At 39.0% G+C, this 24,066-nt stretch overlaps 1 protein-coding gene across 1 annotated transcript in view; it reads left to right on the top strand.

Annotated features, from left to right (window-relative positions):
- The window catches only part of LOC130249123 (probable acyl-CoA dehydrogenase 6), a 75,653-nt gene that overhangs the window by 37,583 nt on the left and 14,004 nt on the right, over positions 1 to 24,066 (top strand). The window contains exons 3-6 of the mRNA XM_056483587.1: positions 7,333 to 7,462; positions 11,897 to 12,003; positions 18,642 to 18,809; positions 23,880 to 24,053. Of these exons, the coding sequence (XP_056339562.1) occupies positions 7,333 to 7,462; positions 11,897 to 12,003; positions 18,642 to 18,809; positions 23,880 to 24,053 (579 nt within the window). The remainder of the gene's footprint in view (positions 1 to 7,332; positions 7,463 to 11,896; positions 12,004 to 18,641; positions 18,810 to 23,879; positions 24,054 to 24,066) is intronic.

Genomic DNA, 24,066 nt, shown 5'->3' with positions numbered 1-24,066 from the left:
GGGATTGCAGTTCAGATTAGAATCTCACTGTGTCAGCTCTTCTACAAACAGAGAGGAATAATCTGTTTGTCAGAATAATCTGACAAATCTTGAGGACAAGGATGCACACAGAATCATAGGCAAAAAAGAGAACAGAGAGAGATGTACACAACTCTATTATATGGTTTAAAACATTTATCCACACTCCTTAAATCAAATAAAAGTATCAGTTTTACTGAATATTGACTTTGTTGGATAAAATGAAGGGAAAGTCATTTGTTCTGACATTGCAAAAACACTTTCATTTTTATCCCAGAAGTGGTTTTTATTGTGATCTTTTCTTTGTGTGTCTTTAAAAAAAAAACAAAGTCACCTGACAGAAGCACACAATTTAATGTTATGAAAATACTCATATTTTTCATTTTTATTTGAATTTTGTTCCCATTGCCTTTCCTGGAAAACTGCAAATTTGGGTTTTGTCTCGAAGAGCTGACCACAATCCATTGCTCAGATCTAGAAATACACTTTTTATTGCTTTCCTTTCACTAACAGAAAGCAGTTTCAAAATGAGTCAGGTTTCTCAACAGTCACAAAAGCAGAGGATGGTCTCTGGTTTCTGCTGTGCTGAAACCTCTGGAGATGCTCCAGCAGCACGATGGGCTGTCCTGCAGTGGGAGGTGGGAGATGTGGAACTGGAGTCCCAGCCCTGCCCATGCTGGGGGCTGAGCCAGCCTGCAGATGCAGATCTGCCAGCTGAGGAGAATTTATAAGCAAGGAAATTACCTAAAGACAGAGGGGTGTTATTCTAGCTGCAGGATTGCCTGATAGATGCCTCTTTAATAACCTGTGGTCTGTGGCTGTGCTGGGACTGTGTTGACCTGCAGAGTGTTGTGTCTTTCTCAGTATCTGACCCAGAGTGTCTGGGACTTAAGAAGTCAGCCACTGGAAATTCATTTAGTCCTTTAAGCCTGTGCTGATCAGAAATTCCTGTGGAAACCTCCTGCAGTGCACTTCTGTTCCAAGTTTGGTGCTACTGAGCTAAAATCCCTGTTCTGGCCAGGCTAGCTCCAGAGCACGTCCAAAGTTTATTTCATTATTCACTGCACACATGCTGAAATCCTTTTGGTTTTTTAATAAGTAATTTAAAATTAATATTTTTCAAGTTTCTCCCCCCATGCCCACAATTCCAATTCTCAATTTATAATTCCATTGATAGATTACAATTTTTGGAAAGTGCAAACTAATAAAATTTATGTCTTTGGGTGTGACATATTGAATTAAGTGTCTAAAGCTTTTCATGCCAGACAAATGTGAATTTCCAACAAGCTATTTATTAGCTTGTAGTGGAATAAAAGATCTTGCAAGGAAGAAAATTAAACATAGCTTTCAGATGATAAATATTTAGCCTTTGTATTAAATCCTAGCATAGAAATTTTAATAAGTAGCAAATGTAATAAATCTGTAATCCTTACATCACTTAGTATTGCTTCTCAGTTTAATTATTTATTAATTTGGAACTCAGAAGAAACAGAATGATTCTTGTCATATTGACTGTATTAATTGGATGCCTTAAAGAAATGACAGCAATAAGTCTGCTTTTTGCTCACTGAGTCCTACAAAACTGAGTACAGTGACTCCTTCTCACCCAGCTTTTTAAAATTCCTTACAAATGTACATATTTGTATTCAGTCCTGTCACTCCTCTGCTCTCTCTGTTGTGCTTAACCTGGGGTGTGTTCTTTGGGATATCTCTGTGGGTTACCCATTGATAAGTCAATTCCCATTTTCTTTCCCTGTTGACCTCTGGATGGTTGAATGTCTGCACATTACTGTATATTCCTTATAATATCTACTTGTGTGTTCACACTTAAGGTCCTCCTGGAAGAAAATTTGCCATGATGCAGAGTAAAGTAAACATTTTGTAGGAGTTTGTGGCAGTTCATGGAGAGGATGAGTCCTGAACAGAAGCACCAGCAGCACAGGAAGGTGACATACCTGCTACATCCTTGTAGTGTGGGACTAATTGTTACCTGTTCAACAGGAACAAATACATTTGAGGTAGCTGAGCAGCTGTTCAGACATTTTCTTGGGAGGAAGAGCACATTTTATGTGGAGCTGACAGATGCTGATGACAGGTTTTGGTGCCTTGAGGGCTGACTTGTGGTTGTGTCAGGAGGACTGCAGGCACACACTGTGCTGAAGGATGTGGTGCAGTGTCCTGGCCATCAGAAGGGTGGCCACCTCCAAGCTGGAGAGAACCAGCATTCTGTGCTGGATGTGCCTGACTCAGAGAGCTTTCCTGAGCATCCTCAAGCAGAGCTTAGAGCAGGTGCCTGTGCAGGGGCTGGGCTCAGTGTGTGTGTTTGATGTGCAGAAGGAGGCTGGCAGCTCTTGCTGGATCTCAAGCAGCAGGCAGGTTACAAAGGTGATATCCTTGAAATCCATCCCATGATCTGTTTCTGAGCTTGCCCTAGGATATGCCCAGTGAGAAGTAACATGAAGCTCAGGAAGGGTGATATTCAGCCTTTATGCTTCCTGACTTTGTTTTTCTATGGGTTTGGTGTTTATTTCATTTTCTTTATGCTGTGGCATTTAGTTTGACTGACATTTCCAAATGTACAATAATCGAGATCTGTGCTCTTTAACCTTAAAGAAAAAGCTGTAAGGTGGTCTAACTATTTCCATTAAATTCCAATTTCTTTGGAACAGAAGTTGGATCAGAGCTGAGTGAGGGGGGAACAAGCTCCTTTTAAAACTCCAGGCAAAAGACAACTGAGGGGTCTGTGACCAGGCATTGCTTAAAGTTTTTCTCTGACCTGGAGCTGATGCAATTGCTGGTGCCTGGGGCTGTGTGCACTTTGGAACTTCTTTTTTCCCTTTTCTTTTGGCTATTGCATCTTTTACATTGTTAATATTTCTTATGTTGCCATGTGGACATTTTATTCTGTTGTACTAGGCAGCTTAGCTTTTCCTTCCCCATAACATTGTACACAGCTTTGGGGGTTTGTGAGATATTGTATTTAAGAGCTCTGATAACTTTCTGAGTTCAAAGTTTTATGCAGACATGATTACTAACTCAGTGTCACTGGGTGATTCTGCATAACCACTTAGAAAATGAAGTAAACTTACAAATTTTTGAGGGATGTTTTAGAAATCAGAGGGTGCAGGTTTTGGCAAATTGGTGATTTAGAATATACTGCTCTGGCTTTTTTAAGTGTCCTATACAGCTTTGAACTCTTTTTAAATGTGTCCATGCTGTCCCTGGCTGGGGCCAGGTCTATGTGGTGCATTTATCTGATTAATGGCAGAATTTATCTGCTCAGTGGCAGGCACTGCCAAGTTCCTCTGTATTATTTTATTTGTGGTGTAATAGGAGAGCTTTTATCCTTACACTGTGTGAGAAGTTTCTCCTTTATTTTACAGTGTAGATCTGTCTTAATCTAAAACAGTCCTAGACAGACCCAATCACCTTATTTGTCTCAATAAATTTATTTTCTGTGGTGGCAACTGTGTTGACTTCTGCAGCAAGAAGGAACAGAGTACAGAGTACAGAGTACAGAATACAGAATACAGAATACAGAATACAGAATACAGAATACAGAATACAGAAGGAGTTTTGCAGGAGCACGTTTTGCATTAATTGCTCTTGGGATTGTACTTGTGCTGCTAACAATGAGTGCTTGAAAAGTAATGAGAAGCCAATCCATATTCTTCCTTTTCCAAGGGCTACTGGGTCATGAGTGATACTAAAAGTTTGGTTAACAGAGTAAGTCCTTACCTGTCTTGAAATTTTTGGATGAAGTAGTACCTGTGAGAGAGCAAGTACTGAAGGTGACTGCAGTCTCTCTAGGATCAACCAAACAAAATCACGAAGCATTATAATTTTTCCTGGTTTGGGACAAAATTTCATTTAAACTGAGGGAGTTTGGTCTTACTAAGGTACTCTGTTAAAAGGAACTTTGCTTTGTTATAAGGGTTTATTTGTGTCTGGAGGTTTCTTCTTTGGTTGTTTTTTGGTTTGGTTTGGTTTTGTTGTTGTTGTTTTGTTGGGGTTTTGTTTTCTTGTTTGGTTTGGGTTTTTTGGTTGTTTCTTCGTCTTTTTTTTTTTTTTTTTTTTTTTTTTTTGTGAATTGATCTGGGGGGGAAACAATAGCCCAAAAATACTTAATCTCAACAAGACTAAAGTGGACTCACAGTGTTTCTGTTACATTTAATGAGAGGTTTTTTCCTCTACACCCAGCCAGAAGCAAATAACCAAGGAGGCAGTGGGTGTTTTCTGAACTTCATCAGTCTCAGCCTTTCAGAATGGGTTTATGGAAAATTGTACAAGACAGAGAGTACAGCCTGGCTAATTCTTTAAATTCCTTCAATATAAAGCAGAGGAAAGGAAATTGTAAATGAAATCCAGCAATGGATAAGATCTTGCATTAGGCCATTTAACAGCTGGAAGTTGTGCCATTATCACCAAAACTGTAACCATTTGAATATAGCTGAGTTGCCTCTTTCTGCCTGTTTTCAGCTATAAAAGCAGCAGTGCATTATACTTTCTGCCTAGTTTAATCTACTTTGTGCTTTGTTTTTTTATTTTCTTTCAAATTAAAAATGGTAATGTAGTCAAACAATTCTCTAAAGATCCCTCATCTCATTTTAAAGTAAAATGAAGTACTTACCCCAGAAATGTTTTACATGTGAATATTTAAATATAGTTTATTATTCTTGTTGTGGAGTTTTTCTTGTGTGGGTTTTTTACTGTTTATTTTTTGAGGGTTTTTTGTGTGTGTATGTTTGTTTGTATGTTTTGTAAAGCAACCAAATCTGGAATTGATTTTGTTTCTTTCATTATGGACTCTTCACCAAAAGTTTCACTGAAATTTTCATTCCTATGTTAGGCATGGTGTTTGCTCTTCTGAATTAAAATTTAATTGACCTATTAGCATTACATCATAGTACAGAAAGTGGTGGTTTTTGATGAGACTGACAAATACAAACCTACTGCCACCAGCATATTCCAGGCTCAAAACCACATTGCCTATCATTGTCCATCAAATCACTCACATTTCTCCATCACATTTTAGCTTCTTGTCTCCTGGAACAGAACTGATGAAAGCTTGGGTGTGGTCTGATTAATGGTTTTACCTTTTCCTTCTGCCCTTCCTGCCTGCATCTGTGGTTGTCTCTAGCATTATCTATCCCCAGATAATAAAATCTTGGGATTTTATAATATTTTTGCCTGAAAGGAATTCCCTCTCTACCTCCAGCTCCCAAAGTTTCATTCTGCTCCTTTACACTCTTTGGTCAGAAATTCTTTCATTGTTATCCCTTTAAAAGTTGGCCTTTTGCAGTATTTTGTTATTAATGTGTACTGCTTAGTAATTTTTCTCAAGTGAGAGCAAGAAGAATCTGTTATGTGGTAATATACAATGGATTGTGGTATGGACATAGAATGTCTCTATATACTTGGATAATGTAGCCCTTCTTTGGGTCAGTTTTGTGCATGACATTTCTCCTGGGAAGTTACTTTGGATAAATCAAGAGACTAAGGTTTTGATCTGTGAAATTTAAGTGAAAGATAGGAATATAACTGCCTGGTAGACCAAAGTTAAAATAACAGAATTATTTCAGTAATAACAGAAGTTTGGCAATAGAAGTATTTTCATATATAGAAGTATTTAATAAATATTTTGTTATTTAAAGTAAAAAAAAAATCTAATGAAAAGGATTTTTGAAGTGGCAAAACTGAAGTTATCTATTACAATTCTGCTATAGATCCATATCAAATTAGCAAAATCTCTCTCATGCCAGATATCTTTAAACAGTCTTGCCTTTATGTACACACACATACACATCCTTAGAACATTTATTTATTGATGGGCACTGTGTAAAGGCAAGAAAATTAGATTATCGGTTATGTTAAAAATATTAAAACCACATTTCCATATTACAGTTGTTTGATTGTACTGTTTAAGCTTCCAGTAGGAACTTTGATTTTGTGTGTATTTTTTAAAAAACATTCTTTTCAATCAAAAGTTTGGAGAAGTAGTTGTTTTTGCATTCTGACTGTCCAGACTATTCAGTATGACCTAAGGAATAATGTTTTTTGGAAAGCAGACTTTATGCTTAGCCTTTCCTATTGTGTTTTCCTTTCAGCAGAGAAAGGATGCACAAAGATAGTTTCTGTGGGTTTAGGAAACAGATGATAGCATGCAAAGCCCCATGTTTATATGCACTGTGGTGTTTTGACCTTTATTTAATGGTGTTTTTTTGAAAACTTCAGAGGAGGTCAGTGAAGGGGTGCACTCAGTGTTTGAGGTCAGCAAGTGAAAACAGAAGAGGGTCATCTGCCCCTCATTGTGTGTGAGGGCTGAGGGTTTGTGTCTATTTATCTGAAATTTTCTTAGCTGGTCTTCAAAGGAGCTAAAAAACAACAAAAGAGGCAACATTATCTAATCAAAGCTGCTCAGTCAACTAATGATGTCAAGTGGTAACCTTCCCTTTCTCACCATATTTCCTTTGGACCATGAGCTGTTTAATACAGCTAAAAATTACCTCATCCATCATAGCAATGCAGCCTTTTTCTGTGCTTCACTATGTAGTGGGTTTATCAGCACTGGGCAAGGGAATGAGGTGAAGAATAATTTCTTCTTTAATTGAATTTGCAAATTGAATTGTGGAGGGAAAGGGGAGCAGTGGGCTGTGCTGGCAGCAGGTCAGCAGCCCAGGTTGTCACTCCCTGTGAACAAAGAGTGCTTTTATCACTGCACAGACCAGGTGCCAGGCTATGGAATAAGAGTGTTCACTACTGTAGCTGTGTCTAACATGAATTTTGAGCTCCAACAATAATTTAGAATAGAAACATGACCTGCATGTGGTCATGCTCCGTGCTGACTTGACTGCTGGGACTGAGAAAGATGATTGCACTGTGTGATGAGAACGGGTGTCAGGTGTTATCACGGGGAAATAAAAGCACTTATTACCTTGTGGTGTGATTTGTTCATATGACCTTGCTGTTGGAAAGAATAATTTTGCCTTCTGGTATCATTTTCAGCAGCGTGCTGCTTCTCCCTGCTGTTTCCAGTAAAAGTAATGAGGCTGCTTGGGACACTCAGAGGTGACTGATGTGCACATAGATAATTATAGCAGGTGCCATTCTCAATTCACTGCTCAATATTGTGGAGAATAATGTGGTATCACTTTTGTGAAAGGGAAGCTGGTGATTGTCAAGTACTCAAAAATTAGCAGTTAAATTGCAGTTGGCAGGTCCCTGCAGTAGCAACATCTTTTTTGTTGTTTTCCTTGTTGCTTATGCCAGTCTAGAATATGAGAATCACAGATTTGTTTTTTTTTTTTTCCTCAGAATATGGAGGCATGGGTTTGGACTTCTCCTACAACATTGCAGTGGCAGAGGAGCTGGGGAATATCCGTTGTGGAGGAATTCCCATGGCCATTGGAGTGCAAGCTGGCATGGCTACCCCTGCCCTTACAAGGTAATTGTCAGAAAGTTTGGTTTAGCCTAAAACCCAAGTGTCATGAGTGGAAAAAACAATACTGTGTAGATTTACTGCCTTGTTGCTATTCAGTAATGCCTGAGGAAAGAACCTGCTCTCTACTTCTCTCAGTCAGTTTGCTTTAGGGGAGAAAATACTGCTTCATTTCTTTTTTTCATGCTAGAGTTATATTAATTATATGTTAAAACATATTGTTTAGTAGTAGATGATATGTTTACAAACACAGAATCTTGGTGCCACAACCAATTGAAAAAGAATAAATTCCAGAATCCAGTTTGTTCATGTTTGTCTATTTTCTTATATCCCAGGGCAGTAATACTAAGTGTGCAATTAGTTGTAATGATTAGGATCAATCTAATTCTGCTTTATAATTTACTTTCTCCTTTTCCAGCTTTGCAAGGTGTCCATCCTGAAGTTGTAGCACATATATCATGCTTCCTAAATACATCCATTCTAGACAATTAATCATTTTCTTTTTCTCACCAGCCATGTCAGTGTTCACATTTTAATCACTTACTACCATTCAGGCTCCTGCATTTTCTTAATCTGATTTGTTGGGGTATTTTCCTCCCTCAATAAAAATGACAGCTACCAACTTCTTCATGTAGTCTTTTCTCAGGCATTCTGTGTCAGAGCAGCATTCCTTAAAACTAGAGTGGGACAACTGCCTGATCCAGCATTTTGCCCCTGGAATATGGATGCACCTACAATTCTGGAAGATGAGGGTGGGAATTAAATTCTAATAATTATGTAGAAATCAGGAATTTCTCTGCACTAAAGAGATATACAAGATGGGAAGTTAGAAGAACATTTTAGGGATTTTTTTGGTCATTTTAAGGGAGTTGTTGGTTTTTTTTCCTCAATTTGAATTAAAACACCTGTAAATCTACTGTAGAGTCTGGAATATAAGCTCTATTCCCTTGATATCTTCTTATCCTGCTGTTTGTGTGACTTTGGAGATCTCATCTATGACAAATTTTTCTTAAAGGTTTCTTCTCCTTTGTGCAATGCACCAAAAGCTTGCTAAATGCCTGGAGTTCAGTATTTCTGTTGCAACAGTGCCTTAGCTATAGTCCAACTGAGAATAAGAATAGTATTTTAAAAGACTTCAGACAGTACTACCTTGCCCCCATGACAGCTTTTTATTCAGGGTTTTAAAGAAAATCTGTGGGTAAAAGAAAATGGAATTTTGTTCCATTTAAGTTTTTTGGCCTGCTGTTACTCTGTTCTGCTGTAGTAAAACAGTGATGGTTTGCATATTTGTGCTAGTGAATTCCTACAGTGGAAGTTCTTGGAAAATAAGAGTGAAATGCTTGTTAACTTGATGAAATCTTTAACTGAATTTCTATCTGCCTTATCGAATTTTTCCTTCACTGCTAAGCCAATTCCACTGGCTGTTTATGCATTGCAATGCCCCTCACACACATGTAAAAGTGAAGCTTGGTAGTGAAAAGAGAAAGCTGGTTGCTCCAGGAGATTTTGCCTGTGTGCATCTTGACCTCATGCTGTGTGGTGGGAGGGCCAGCTGCTTGTCCTGGGTCATGGATTCAAGTGGCACCCATGTCCTGGGTGGCTTCTTCAAAAATATCTGTGCACTCTGGGGATTCTGAGCATCTTCACAGAAATAAGTCAGATTTTGCATCTTGACTATGCATTGCACAAATCAAACAACAATGTGGGAATCAGCCATCAACCCCTAAAAAAGCCTCTGTAGCTCTTTGTTGGCTTTCATAACTCTGGGCTTTGTTCAGTATTCATCCAGAACATACTGAGTGCACCTACAAACTAACTGAATGTGATTCCTGTAATTCCCAGGATCCCCTAAGTGAAGCAGTAGGACTTTCTAAATTTAAGAACTAAATTAAAAATGTTTTTTCAGCAGTGATCTGACGTCTGATGATCCAGAACAAAACTTTCTGCCAGGTCTTTCAAAAATTCAGATATAATACTTCCCTTGCTTGTTACAGAGTGGAGAAAGCAGCTCCTGGCTGAGGCAGTGAATGATATGCATTTCCCAGAGCTTACAGACAGAGCTGCAGGGTGTCACATCTGTAGTGATACCAGATCAGTTTAGAGCTGCTTACCTCAGCAGTAGGCAGTGAACTTTACTTTTTTTTTCCCCCTGTTGTTTATAGGCAAATAGCAAGGATAATGGTTATTTAGTAGGAAGAGAGTGCTTTTCTATTTCATCACTGATTCTTTCTCCACAGCATAGCTGGGAATCAATATCAAAAAAGTTAGTTTTACTATCTGATTTATTTTTTGCTGTAGAGAAGCTGCAGCTGACAATTAGAACATATAAACAGAACTGCATGCATCACAGAGTGCATTTTGCCATGGTTTTACTTTCCTGTTACCCTCTAATTATGAGACTGTATACCACTGGAATTTCTGTCTGTTTTCATGACCTTCCACCAGTGTTAGCTGCAAAGTATGGAGCAAGAAGGGATGAACCACTTTGGTGTAAGTCAGTGTGTCAGAATCTCACACTTGGGACTTCTGTCTTACACAGTATCACCATGATTCAGTGTAGACTTGTGTGTGTGTATAGATGCCCAAATGCATAGAAATCTATTTTATAGTGGTGCTAAGGCTGCACAGTTAATCAGATGGGAATCCATCCTCTGGGGTGTGGCCCAACCAGAAAGCAAACGTGGTCGGGTCTGTCTTGAGCCAGACCATGATCTTCTTGAAAACAGAGTTTTCTAATTCTGGATCTGTAAATTGGGAAGAAGTGGGTGTTTGCATTTGTGCAAACCTGAGATTTTTCTGGGATGCCTTTGAGACAGGTAGAATTTTACAGAAGTAACATGTTTCTAACACAAAAGCTCCAGCTGAGCAAGAAGCTAGCTGTCTCCTGCAAGGCACAGAGACCCACCATCTGCTAAAGGTAGTATTGCCCAACCTTTTATTGATTGCAAAATAACATCTTCTATAGCCACATTTTTGGATAGAGCTGAACTGTTTTCTGGAACTCAAAACAAAGAAAGACATCAAACCAAAAATATTATTCTAAGCAAAGTTCTTGCTGTGAAAATTCTCTGTTGAAATGCTAAAGGTTAGCAAAGTTTCAAGCATCAGAAAGTGTTTCCAAAAAATCACCACTATCTGCTCTCATAATCTGATTTTCGATGTTGTTGCTTGGGTTGTTTGGGTTTTTTTTTTTTTTTTGACAAATGAATGTGCAGCTAGCCATACTTGTCCCATGGAAAATTAGAAAACCAAGTGTGCTGCCTAACAGACATGGGAACTTGGTTCCAGTGTGCTAGAGGAAGGAGTAGGCACTCCAAACTTGCTTCCTGTATTTATTTGGGATTGCTGCTGGGATTTTCAGCAGGGACAGGACCAGGAACTGAGCTCCTTGTGCTCAAGTGGAAGATCTGCCAGATCCCAGTCTGTTCCCTGGCTGTCCCATGTGTCAGGGTTGGTTGGAGGGGATGGCTTAGTCTTAGCTTAAATGGCACCACTCCTTTGGAAGTTCTGGGACAATGATTTAGGAGGAGGCCCCAGCAAGCCTAAGTGGTGATGATGATCTGAGATCCTTCACAACAAGGAGGAGGCCGAGGAGGAACTTGAATTTATGGATACCTGGACACAGAAGGCATTTCATGACCCAAGGAATTTTTTAGTCACACAAGAGAGGTTTGAGAACTAGACCATGAACTCATCACAAGAAGAAATCAGTGAACATTAATAATAAAATGAGATGGACCATATTTTGAATGGATATGATTTTCTGAACAATGGGAAAATAGTGTGTGCCTCTTAACTGAACTGAAATACAGCCAAGTGAAATTTTTGTGTTAAAATACCATCAACAGTTTGCTGTTTCCCTTTTTATTTTGGTGGAGATAAAAAAGCAGCTGAGAAGAAGCTTTAATGGATTTTACTATGTGATTCAAATGCAGATGGGAAATATAAATTATTTAAATACAGATATTTGCAGATGGTGGCCATCACATGTCAAAACTTTTCAGTCACCACTAAAGCCTGGCAAAGAGAGGGTGCAAAAGTCAGAAGACAACAGAGAGCAGGTCCCCCATCCTGGCTGGCTGCAGAGTGGTGCAGGAGAATTGAGGGGAATCCTCAGGTGTTGTGTTTGCTAACATCTGGATCTTTTAAAGCAACAGTCACAAAGATAGATTTTGGGCACTCAGACCACGTTTTTTTGGGAGTAAGATGCCTGAATACTTTTTAAAACTCATTTGAAATTATTGTGACTGTACTTCTGGTAAAGACTCTGAGTCACAGCTTTGGAGGGTATCTATTCTGTCTTTTGGCTCTGGGACAGCTTTTACCTGGTCATAGGAAAATCGATCACTGTGTGGGTGGAACAGAATTTGTAACTAACTTCTAGATAAAATTTACCTTCATAGCTGTTAATATCCAATCTTTTTTATTATATTGTTGCAGGTTTGGCTCTCATGAGTTGAAAAAACAGTTCCTTGTACCAACTATAGCTGGTGATTTTGTGGCTTGCTTGGGAATCAGTGAACCTGGAGCTGGGTCGGATGTTGCAAGTAAGTTAAATTAGCAAACTGCCAGTTTTAGACTGATGCTTTAGTGGAAAGAATCTGCTTTTCATGACCCTTCACTTTGCCCTCATCCTTTGTAAGAAACAAAAGGAAGGAAAGTCTGGTGTGGTGAGGGCAAAAAGTGACATTCCAGGAACATAACATATATTTCTCATGCATCCAAAAGCAATCAATTTTAACGCATTTGTCAGGTGAATTGATGGAGTAACCTTGTAGAGGCTGAGCACAACAGATTAATGCAGCTTTTATGCTGGCCCCAGTTTTCTTCTAGTGTTGTCCTGCTCTGTCCAGGTGTCCTGGTTTGGAAGACAGGTGTCTGCCAGTAAAGGCAGGAGCTTCTCTTTGAAATGGAGAATGTAAACCCCCTCCCTCCAAATTATTATAATTTTGAAATTAAGGGGCTCTCAGGCAAAGATATGGGAATTAGGAATAACAGTTCTTTACTGGGAAAATTAAAATAGAAGTACAGTATTACAAAGAACAATCCCAATCCTGACAGAGTCAGAATACAACCTGACATCCTGTCAGTCAGTCAGGGTGTTGGCAGCAGTCCCATTCAATGGTGGCTGCATCCTCCTGCAGTGGCAGGTGTGGTTCAGCTGGAGCAGTGCTCCTGTAGAAGGGTGCAGCCTTCCTCCAAAATTATAGGGATGATGTAGAAAGGTCCAGCTTTTCTCTGGAATCCAGTGGAAAGAAGGGTATCTTGGTGTCCAAAATCTCAGTTTTTATCAAGGTAGGAATGGCTTGGTTTCTCCCCCTGGCTGGAGCACCTCCCAGTGGGATGATGTAATTTTATCAGTCACACAGTGGGGCTCAATGGCCCAGCAGCAGATGATATCTTCCTGGAGGGAGGATGGAAAAGATAAAGGTGATTGCCCCACCTGGTTTTAAAGATGGCCCATTAGCAGATGGTATGTGCCATGGAGATAAGGATCACTGCCCCACCCAGCTTCAACAGATGGTGACAGAACACACACTTCTGGCCACATCAGCCCAACACACCAGGCTCACCAGTGACAGGGCACTTGTGACACAGTGACAGCACCTCGTCAGCTGCACAGCCACTCTCAGTCGTGCAGCTCCAGGTGCAATGGCAGGGAACATAACCTGCTCATAACCCAGAGCCTGGACTGCTTTGTCAAGGCAACACTTTCACAGCTATTTCCTCTTGTTCATCCTTACCTCAGCCCCTTCTGTCATTCCTGTGAAGCAAAAATATCTCTCAACTGGTGATTGCTTTATTTAGAGCTTATGAAGAATTTGCCATGTCAAATCTATTATCTTTATGATTTTGTTACTTTGCATGCAACTGTTTGTCTTGGTTTGGTGCAAGAATATGTTTAGAAACCAGAATAAATGAAACCATTACTCTGAAGTGCCTGAGGCAGTTGAAAATTTGAAAAATTAAATCAAAACAGTTGCAGTAGAAAGAGAAAAGATGACTCCTCTGATGATGAATCATGGGTTTCACAGCAAAGGGAATGATAAGTGGCCACTTTTAGAGGTTTAGTTGTTGGACAGAGCAGTTGTTGAACACATCATGTTCTTACAAATTACTGCAGACAAACTTGCCAAGTGTGACAGACATTTTTATCTGAGGAGTCTTATATCCATCTCTTTGACCAAACTCCCGTTGCTTTTTCAAGGCAGATAGATAAACATCTGGTGCTCAAGCAAGGGTGCAGTAGGTAGATTTCAAGAACATTATTGTGGATAATGAAATAGCGGGACTAAATATTCCTGCATAATTTATTGCTGTTTTCCTTTCAGGTTTAATTGAATTTTTTTCGTAAGAAAAATTCCATAATTTTAATAAATAGACTATTTAGTAAATAGACTTTTTAGTAAATAGTACTTATTAATAATACTTAATAATTACAAATAATACTTATTAAATATTAATTTTCAGTGTTATTTAAACTAACATTATTGCTTTTTATAATTTAGATATTATTAGTATGTAAATGATAAATCTTCTACTAGTACTTATTTATTTATTTATTTATTTATTAAAGTAATTATAAATTTGAATTTTGCTAAGAAACAAAACATAATTTCTTTTAATAAATATCCGTCTAGTTTAATTAGATGATTATTGGAAAATTTTAAGTAGGAATTTAATTTTTTTGGATGCAGTGCTCCAGATAATAAGTAACATAAATATTCCTTCAGCAGCATCTTGTTCATCATCTAGTTAAAGTGGTATGATACACTTAATGTAATTAAAAGCCAATTTGAAATAAAAGATTATTATCTAATGGACCTGTGCTGCAGCTTGGTGACACACGGCAGGATGAAATGAAAATGCTTCTTCTCCTGTCCTGGAATATTTGATCCCTGATATAAGTGCCAAATCTAGCTTACAGTGCTTTTGAAGGGCAATTAAATGGGCAACTTAGGTGTGAGCAACAATAGCTTGTGTTCTGAGCTGCACCATTTCACACCATCTCCAGATGGCCCAGCTGTAAAGTAGAGTGAGCTGTGTGAAATTGCACTTTTGTGCACTTGGGATGTTTGTCTCCCTAAAAGAAGTGAAGGAACATAGCAACTGTTCACATGTGAAGGTTGGGGATGTGCTTGGCCATGTGAACCAGAGTATTTTAAAATGAAGAATGACAGAGTAAGGTATCTCTAACATTTTTTCCTACAGTTCCAAAATTACTGAAGGTGATATGAACACAAAAGACAAAAAACAATGTTTACATGAGAACAAAAATGTGCCTCAAACTAATTTATTCAGAATTCAGCAGAACAAAAAGGACTGTGTGTATTAGTCTAATACAAAATTCATATAAATTTGAAGGACCACCTTTCAAATGCAGTTGTTCTATATTGTCCATAGTAGTGACCATGTGCACCTGAACTAGCACAGAGTTGGCTTGAGAAGAAAAACCAGAACAGTACAGATGGTACAGGAAGTGTCTAATTTCAGTATTCTGGTACTACAAATCATAAACATTTGTGTCAGTTTGAATGATACTGTCTCATTATATCTCATTCCAGTTGCACAATTTATAGAATGTAGTCTGTGTAGCTATATAAGAACACATCATGGAAAACATGTCCTCTTTCTTCAAGTTATCTCCAGGTATCTGCAACTAGTGACACTGTTCATGTCTGCCTCTTCAACATAAATATCTTGCTCCATTTTGTCTCAGTGGAATCCAACCTTTCTGCTCTTCTGGGCTGGGGTTGTCTCTTCTGAGCATAAAACCCCAGAATTTCACATGGTGTCTAGAATGGCACAAATACATTTCCAGCCCTAGTAGAAGCGTTACTCTCCAACATGTGATGTTACACAACAGCTTGCAGGTGTGTGAATCCTGTGATTACCAAGGCTCTCATACTTTCATTAATTAATTAATTAACTTTGTTATTCACAGACTTGTGAATCCTGTGGATCATCTTCATCACCAGTTTACTATTGAAACATTTCAGGATTTTGCAACCACTTTTACTCCTTTGTGTCTGGGTACTTGTATTTGCCATCTTGAATTTGAAAACTTGAGATCATTCCTTTCTTGCTTGGCCATATTTCAGTTGTCTGTGTTGGTGCTGTCTCACAAGTTTCTGTCACAAACAAATTTGATTAGTGTATTCCTATCCTTTTAAAGATCATTAATGCAAATATTCAGGAGGTTATGTCCAGAGGCTGATATCCAAGGCAGGGCTTAACTAATACTGCACGTCAGAACTTCCTCTTTTAATGTAACCTGATGCAATTTCTGCTTTGCCAAGTTCCTTATACACATTTCCACTTTTGCCCTAATTCTTATCTTTCCAAATTTTAACTCATAGTTACCTAGTAGTGTCAATTTTACTTGCTTGGGATTTTTCTCTAGAAAATCTAATCTCATAATAAATCAGATTGAGTTTAAATAAGATACCATGAGTATCTTATCATTGAATTCTCTTTTTTTCCAAATGTGTTTTGAGGCTGGGCAGATTGCCAAAACCAGCAACCTCTGTTTTCACTAATTTCAGTTTCTGTGCAGTCTTTCTTGTAGGTGTTTTGCTTTTTCAGCCATAGGGTGAATCTGTCTGTAATCTCCTGTGAAATATTTCTTCTTTTGAAGTATCCTCTATATGCCTCATTTTTTTCCCATCTTCTTTTCATTTCTATGGCTGGAACAGTTTTGTCTGCCACCAAATCTTCTTTGATTTTGTTGGTTTTCATCTGCAAGATTTAACTTAGTTCAACCTGTTGCAGTCCTTATCTTCTGACCTCCAAATTGTAACTTACTTTCATGATTAATCTTGTTCATTTCCTGCAAGTCATTTCCTGGTTTTTGAAGTGATTATTCATTCAGTTAGACTTAAAGGTATTTCTTTAAAGTTTGGGGTTTGTTGTTTTTCTTTTTTTTCCTGTGCTGATGATGTAAATTTCAGATAAGTGCTCTTCATCTTTTACTTTAAGGATGTGTGCTGGCTATCTGTGACTGTAATACTGACCTTAAAAGTTGAAGCCAACCTTACTTTTAGTCATATCTATTTAGATGCAAGGCTGGACTCGAGTGCAGTGGAGAAGAAAATTGAGGTTTGAGTACGTGTGATCTGTAGGGTGATGTGACCAGCCCTGGTTGCTTATGTGGCCCCAGCTGTATCCTTCACCTCTGGTGCTGCCTTGTGCTTTTCCCTAAAAGGGCTCCTCAGAGCAAGCTGTCAGGGATGTGGGTCTGTAAAATGGGTCAGGGAGCACCCACTGAAGTAGTCTGTTCCCAGAGCTTTGCTCTGCCAGGGAAAATAATTAGTCAGATATTCAAAATTATCTTTGTAGCCATATTCCGGAGTCCACTTGGCCATAGTAAATTGTTAAGGAGGTTTTCAAAGCCTACTATATTTTAAACATAAAACTTATGTATTGATTTGATCATCTTTCTTATAAAAGAGCATCAGTTCTTCAGATCATTTAAAATAGTTGTTTCTCAAGTGTTTGAAGCAAACTGTGAACAATTGAATCTGGAGTACATTCTCATTAGTAAGGCATTTGTTCTTGAATCTGTGTTTGTGTGGTTGGGCCCCTGTGACGCCATGGCTGCAAGAACTGTTTACTTTTGTGGTAACATCACAGTGCTCATTGTTCCTCTGCAGAACTTCTGTGGGTCTTCTATCTAATCTCTTCAGTAGCTGTTCCCCAACACAGGGATATGTGATGTAAATCCCTGTGTATGCTCCCACCCTTATCACACCATTTCAGTACAGTTGTATTTCTTATTCCAGCTCTTGTGTGTCCTTCATTTATTATTTAGTCTCCATGTGTATGAGTGTCCAATGTCTGTGTCCATGTATAATGAGTGCCAGTACTTTAGATTAGTTAGGCTTCTTGCCATTCATCGTTATACAGATTTAAGTCCCTTGGACAGATTTGTCACAGTTCTTTCATTGGGTGAATTCCTCTGTGTCTGCTGGTTTTACCCACATGATTGCTATCTCTTTCCCTTGCTGTTCATCATTATCAGCTAGTACATTCCTTTATCCATAGCTATATCCCATATTTTCCTTATTTCATACCTTACACAATTTTCTCCCATCATTTTTCTCCTGTGCCTTCATTAACAAGACTAATCTTCAGCCATGCTGACCTCAGTCCCAGTTTTTCTCCTAAATGAAGATCAGACAGTTGGATTTGCCTTTGGTTTATGTTTAGAGCCCTAGGGAAGAATGTGCATGTGCAGGCTGAGGTGATTGTGTATGGAAGTGTAACCAGAGGAATTAAACATGCCTGCCCACTCCACCTGGTGTCTGACTCCTGCCTTCCAAGTCTGTGATCCCTTTCAGTGGATGGTCTCGTTTGGATTTCATAGTCTTGTTAGATTTACAGGTGCTATTAGGAGTGTGGCAGGGTGCTCTTATACCATCACCTACTTATAGCTGGATATCTGTTGGAGAGTCTTCATCAACTGGGGTTCTTGTCAAAGAAGTTCTATTGCAGGGAAAAGAAGGCAGCCCTTTGGAAACTCTGCTGGAGAATAAATAATAACTAATGACTCTTTGGTTGTCTTGCAGCTAGGGCTGCCTGCAGCATGATGTGAACCATCACAGATGAAAATAACATTGTTTTTTGCCAGGGTGTATAAATAGGAGGTGTTTAGAACTTCATCATGGTCTTCATTGCATTCAGACTTGGCCTTTAATAGTTAAGCAGCTTTGGATGTATTGCAGCACTGTGACCAAGAGCATACAGGATGTGCATGTTGGTTTATGTTTCTGCATTCGCAGATACCAAGGCTTGTGTTTGTTTAAGTCATAACTCTGGAATTAATGACCTCCTCAGGACTAAGGTACACAGTAAGAGGAACTCCAATAGATCACCTCACAGTGAAATGATTCTGCCCCAAGTTTTTAACTACCACATTTACTTAGGAAGTTTTCAGCTCTCATCCACTGGGATAAAGACTCTGTCTAAAGAAGGTGGGAGAAGTGGTCCTGTTTCCCTGGCTTGCCTTCCAAGGGCTGTCCAGACTGGTTTGCCTTATGGCCTGGAAGGATTGTTGGACGGGGGGTTTGAGGGAGAACCAAATGATTTTCTGTCTGAGAGCCAGGGAGTGACCTGCCAGTCACACCTGGACCAATATTCCCCTCCTTCACCAGAATAACCCTTCATTTCCTGTGTTTTGGAATAGATATCAAGACAACAGCTGTGAGGAAGGGCGATGAGTATGTCATCAATGGTGCTAAGATGTGGATCACCTCTGGGAGCCAGGCAGACTGGATGTGCCTGCTGGCAAACACCAGTGAAGGACCTCCCCATCGAAACAAATCTCTCATTTGCCTGCCAATGAATCTACCTGGTAAAACACAGAACTCTTTGTCTACTGATTTGATTTTATGGATTGTTTGGTATGCTTAATACAAGCAGGAAAGGTGTTTAACCAAAAATATATTTAGAGGAGTTGTTCAGATGCATTTTCATGGCAATGATTCATAACCACATGAAAGTAAAGGATAAAAGGTTTAGAGATTTCAAACTTGGGAAGTACTCTCAAGTCTGGTGGGCTTGCTGAAGAGAATTGCAGGGATATTCAGAGTGTTTCATAGCTGTGCAAAGGGATCCTTTCACCAGGGCACTACTACCAGTTAAATTATAAAAATAGTCTAAGAGTCAAATGTGGGTTGGAGTGAAAGATTCCAATATCCTGTAAGTTGGGATTTGGTTTTGACTAAGATTAGCAATTGAGGTGAAGACATGGAAGAAATAGATCCTGAGCAAAGGGTATCAGTTTCAGTGGTAGAGTCCACACAGTGTCTGTTTGTAAGTAATCTGCAGACTTTGCAGAATGCATGAGTGCTGTATGCATAAAGAACATCAGCCAGAGAGGATGCAGTTTGTGCTGGTGGCAATCTTGTAATTTTTATGCCTGTTCAAAAGTTTTTAAACCTTTTCAGTTTTTACTCATTTTTATATTTAAAAATATGCAACATATTTATTTATTCACTATACAACATATAGTATATTTAATACTTAATTAAACATAATAATATTTCTTTTATGCAAAGAAATAGTTTAATACAATTTAATATTCATTAAATCTAGAATACTGTATATTAATGCATTTATATAAAAAATATTTATACTCTGGACTCTTTTGTTCATTCAATTCAGAGTATTTTACACACTAAATGTGTGCCATTATTGGCATTTCACATGTAGGAACACCACCATAGCAGTGAAGTTAATGTCCCTATGCTCACTTAATGGATTAGAGTGAGAACAAAACCTTTCCAGTGTTGCAAAAGAGGATGATGAGAGCTTCTTAAGGGGATGTCTTTTAAGTGAATTTCAGCATGGAGTAAGTCAAGCAAGTGAGTTGACTTGGGAATCAAGCAGGTTCTGAGTGAATTGTGAGCTTTTTCTGCCTCTGCTCATGCAAGACAGGCTTTGAATGGGAGCTCATGGGCAAACCTGAGCTGCTCCTCCAGCTGTGAACTTCATTCTTATTGAGAAGTGATGAGTGAACATGTAACTTAGAGCCAGAATTTCTCTGAATTTCCTGGTAAATTCACTTATTAGCCATTTGCTGATAAATGAAATAAGTCCTTCTTGTGATTTTTCATGTGAATGTAGTACTGCTTCTCTGAGATCAACCTTCCTAAAACAACAAAGCAGCAGCCACAGCTGGTGGCAGATAAAGTATATAGAACTGGACTTAGAGGTTTTCAGATACTTTGCTTACTCAAAAGACACAAGTTGTCATAAGAGAGGGGAGATGTTAGATCTCACAGCCTACACACAGACCTTCTTTACCTGCATTAAATAGATTTAGAGTAGAAAAATTGCCTGAGACCTTAAGCTGATCTGCAGAAGTGTAGAAGTCTTCCTAGGAACAAAATTTGTGCTCCTCAAGATGCATGTGTTTTAATTCTTCTGTGATGATAAGCATATTTACCTCCAAAGGGCTCAGAGTACCAAGATTGGTGACCTTTTCAAATGAAGCATTAAGGCTGGTGATTGTGCTCAGTGGGTGAGTCATATCAGAAGTGAGATTTTTTCAGGAAGCTCCATCTGGTTTGATACATCCTAAGGATGTCTGTCTGCTGAAGATTGTGCTCTGTGGAGGCCAGCAGACCAAGGCTGTGCAGGAAGTGTCTGGGGACATCACCGAGTGATGCACTCTCAAACGTCTGTGGATGTGTGTGTGTCAAAGCTCAGAAACAACTGCACTGGAGAGCAAATGTGCTATGTCTGACTCACCTCTGCAGGCAACAGCCTATATGGCTGGGTAAGGAAGGATCTGGTGTGTTTTTGCTAAAAAACTTACTTGTTTTGTATCTATATAGTGTGTATATTAAAAAAAAAAAAAAAAAAAAGGGATTCCAAGTCCAAAAAATCAATTATTAATTTCAACAATTGGTAGTTTGCTGGATAGACAAAGTAGGATCTGCTTCTTCTAATTTTAGGTATATATATTCTCTAATCTTTGAAGCAAATGGTCTAGATTTGATAGACACTGCTGAATACATTCCTCATGAAGGAAATTTGGATAACAGCACCATGGATCCACAACAGATATCCAGATTGGGTGAATACTCCTCATAAAACAACCATGTGTTTAAAAAGCAGCTGAATTTTTCATATAATGAAAGAGAATCTAGCAAGTTACAAAATGTCTGTGTGTAAGGTACATAGCCAAATGGGTGGCAGCCCTGATCTGGTAACTATTTGTCCTCTGGTTTGTCCTGTGAATCCTCAGATAGCTCTAGGGGACATTGCAAGGAGGAGTTGATAAAGAGAAGAGCAACTAGGAAAAGAGAAAGAGCGTATTTCTTGGATTGCAATTTAAAATGTGTCTGTTTCCATTTGTAATGGCACTAAATGGTGTCAGGAGAGAGCAACTGCCTTTCTCTCAAGACAGAATATAGGAAATAAAAGGGATTGTCAGAAGGCTGGATGAATGGGAGAAAATTTAAAATCAAAGACACTTGGGAAGAACTGCCAAGGCAGAGAAACAGCACTTGGCCTTGTTAAATTGAGGTTTGTGAGTTATTGCATGTGATTTATCTAATACAGACAAACACCAGGAGTTATCTGGGCCCATGATTTCTACTGCTGCTGGTAATTTTTCATTTGTAGTACCCCTTAGGAAGAGAAGGAAGATAATTAAAAGAAGGGAGATTGTGATGTTCCCATAGTGGCCAAAGAGATGATTGTGTAAGATTTTCTTGCACGATGTAAAGCATGGGCTTGCCTCAGAGGGGGCATCACATGAGACTGATGCAGCTTGGTCTCCTTGTAGGTGAGAAGCAGGAATGAAGAGCAAGTGAAACTGGTAGGGCATGACAAAGGGGGATGCTGCTGGACCCAGGAAAACGGGGCACACCACCCAGTCTGGAGGAATTACAGGTAGAAGCCATGAGCACATTTAGCTCCTCTAGCCAAGCCTGTGAGAGCTTTCTTCAGTAGTTGGTGCTGTATGTGGATCTGGGAAGTAAACAACAGGATTGATTTAGTAATGTAATAAACTGGCAGCAGTTGTGCTTTTTTGAGGAGAGTCCTTTTAAACCACCCATTAACAAGAGCAGTAAGTGCATGGGTGAGGAGCAGTGATTGCATAAAGCCACTTGGCTTTAGACCATACATGATCTCTGCAGCTCTCAAAGAAACCAAATAGCAATATTCCAGTGGGAAACAATGTTCCAGATTTCATCTGGGCTTGTAAATCGCTCAGTGTGTGGTTATTTAGTTGTCTTAATACGGGAAACAAACCACAAATGCTTTTTTGGCTGGCTGAGTACAAATTGCTGGATAATTTTCAGTTCAAGAGTCAAGAATTTTTATACAGCTGTCCTGATTTTATTCCTGCATTGATCATATATCAAAGCAAGTCTTCCTAGTACATAATCTGTTTACAGATTGGTTGGTGGGAAAAAAAACCTTGAGCAGAACTTGTGGAAATCTATGTGGACCTTGTTCTCAGAGCAGTCTTGGCATTTGTAAATACTGTCAGTATTTCATCTCTGTGAAGAGATGAAAATTTCCACAACCTTATTTAATGCAGCCAGAGAGAGTAAATTTGAAGGAAATTGCTGCCAACTTCTTCTGCCCACAAAACCAAAGTAATTTTCATATGGCTGAAGGCCTCCTGTGAATAGAAGTTGGGACATCTGTATTAGTTCAGTAAGAGATGTTTTCTGAAAGCTGGGAAGAGCAGCAAGATATGAAAAGTACAGAGGGACCACAACAATCTGTGTGGTGACCAGTCAGCTTCTACTGAGCCATACCAGAGAGTAACAGAGGATTGAAAAGAATAAAGAGGAAAATAACAACAGAATACCTCCTTATCACAAAGCTGGTTGGAATAACATGTACATGAGTAGCAAAAAGCTTTGGTTTTCTGGCAAAGATACATATGCTGAGTTGGAGGACTGTTTTGCAACATATACAGACTTGTCAGATGTAATTAAAGTGTTATGCACAAATCCTTATGCCTGGTTGTTGTCCTCCTTTTGCTTTTGAAACATTCTTGACTTTCACCCTGAATATTTGAATTAGCTCCAGATCAACAGGGAGATAAAGCTGAAGTCAGGAGAATTTCCATGGGAAAACAGTGGGTGCCTGTTAAACTCTCGTGGCACAGTGGTAAGCCATGCTTGCATCTGAACAACAGCAAAAAGAACTTTGTAGCTATGAAAAAACAAGCAATGGGAAGGAGTCCTGCCTGCTGTGACGAGGCAGCTGAACCCTTGTGTAGCCAGACCTGAATGAGCCAGGCTCATCTTCAGCAGAGCAGTGCAGGTGGGTCAGAGCCAGTGCTGTGCAGAGGGGTCTGTGGGGAAGCAAACCCTCCTCACATACACACATGAAAACTCAGAGTGATCACTGCACCAGAAAAAATCAGCACAGGCTAGGAAGGGGAGGATGAATAAAAAAGAGAGGGAAGGTAGAGGATTTCCAGGAGGAGAAATACTCATGGCTGCAGCTTAAAACATAATTCTGTTTTTGTCTTTGCTGAATATTTGTGTAGTGTTTCACAGCAGTGCATGCTCTTGGCAAATACTGAAATTGAATTTCAGCATTTTATTACATTGATAGATAAAAATCAAACATAAACAAATAAACATTGCATTATTTGAAGACCTTTGTGGAGTAAGATTATTAATACTGGTAAATATTTATTATTTGGGGACATAATGAAAAATGGGACTTTTAAAGTTTCTGATTTGCTGGTTTAATGAAGTGGAAAAACCTTTTAAAATTGTAAAAGCATTTTACTCCAGAATACTGTTGTGTTTTCCCTAAAGATATGTTCCACTGTTGTCTTGGAACATGCATTCACATCTGCAGACTTTTCTTTCTGGAAACATTGTACTTGTTCATAGTGCTTTTATTTTTTGTGAACTTTCCCATATGCTTTTCTCTTCAGGCATTCAGGTTGCTAAAAAGATAGACAAACTGGGGATGAGGTCATCGGACACTGCTCAGATCTTTTTTGAAGACGTAAGGGTCCCCTGCAGGAACGTCATCGGCGAGGAAGGGAAGGGTTTCACGTACCAGATGCTGCAATTCCAGGAGGAGCGGCTGTGGGGAGTGGCCACTGGTAAGTCATCGTG

This window comes from Oenanthe melanoleuca, chromosome 2, assembly GCF_029582105.1.
Source record: "Oenanthe melanoleuca isolate GR-GAL-2019-014 chromosome 2, OMel1.0, whole genome shotgun sequence".
Taxonomy (NCBI): domain Eukaryota; kingdom Metazoa; phylum Chordata; class Aves; order Passeriformes; family Muscicapidae; genus Oenanthe; species Oenanthe melanoleuca.
The sequence above is the reverse complement of the archived record's forward strand: the minus strand, read 5'-3'. Positions and strand labels throughout refer to the sequence as shown.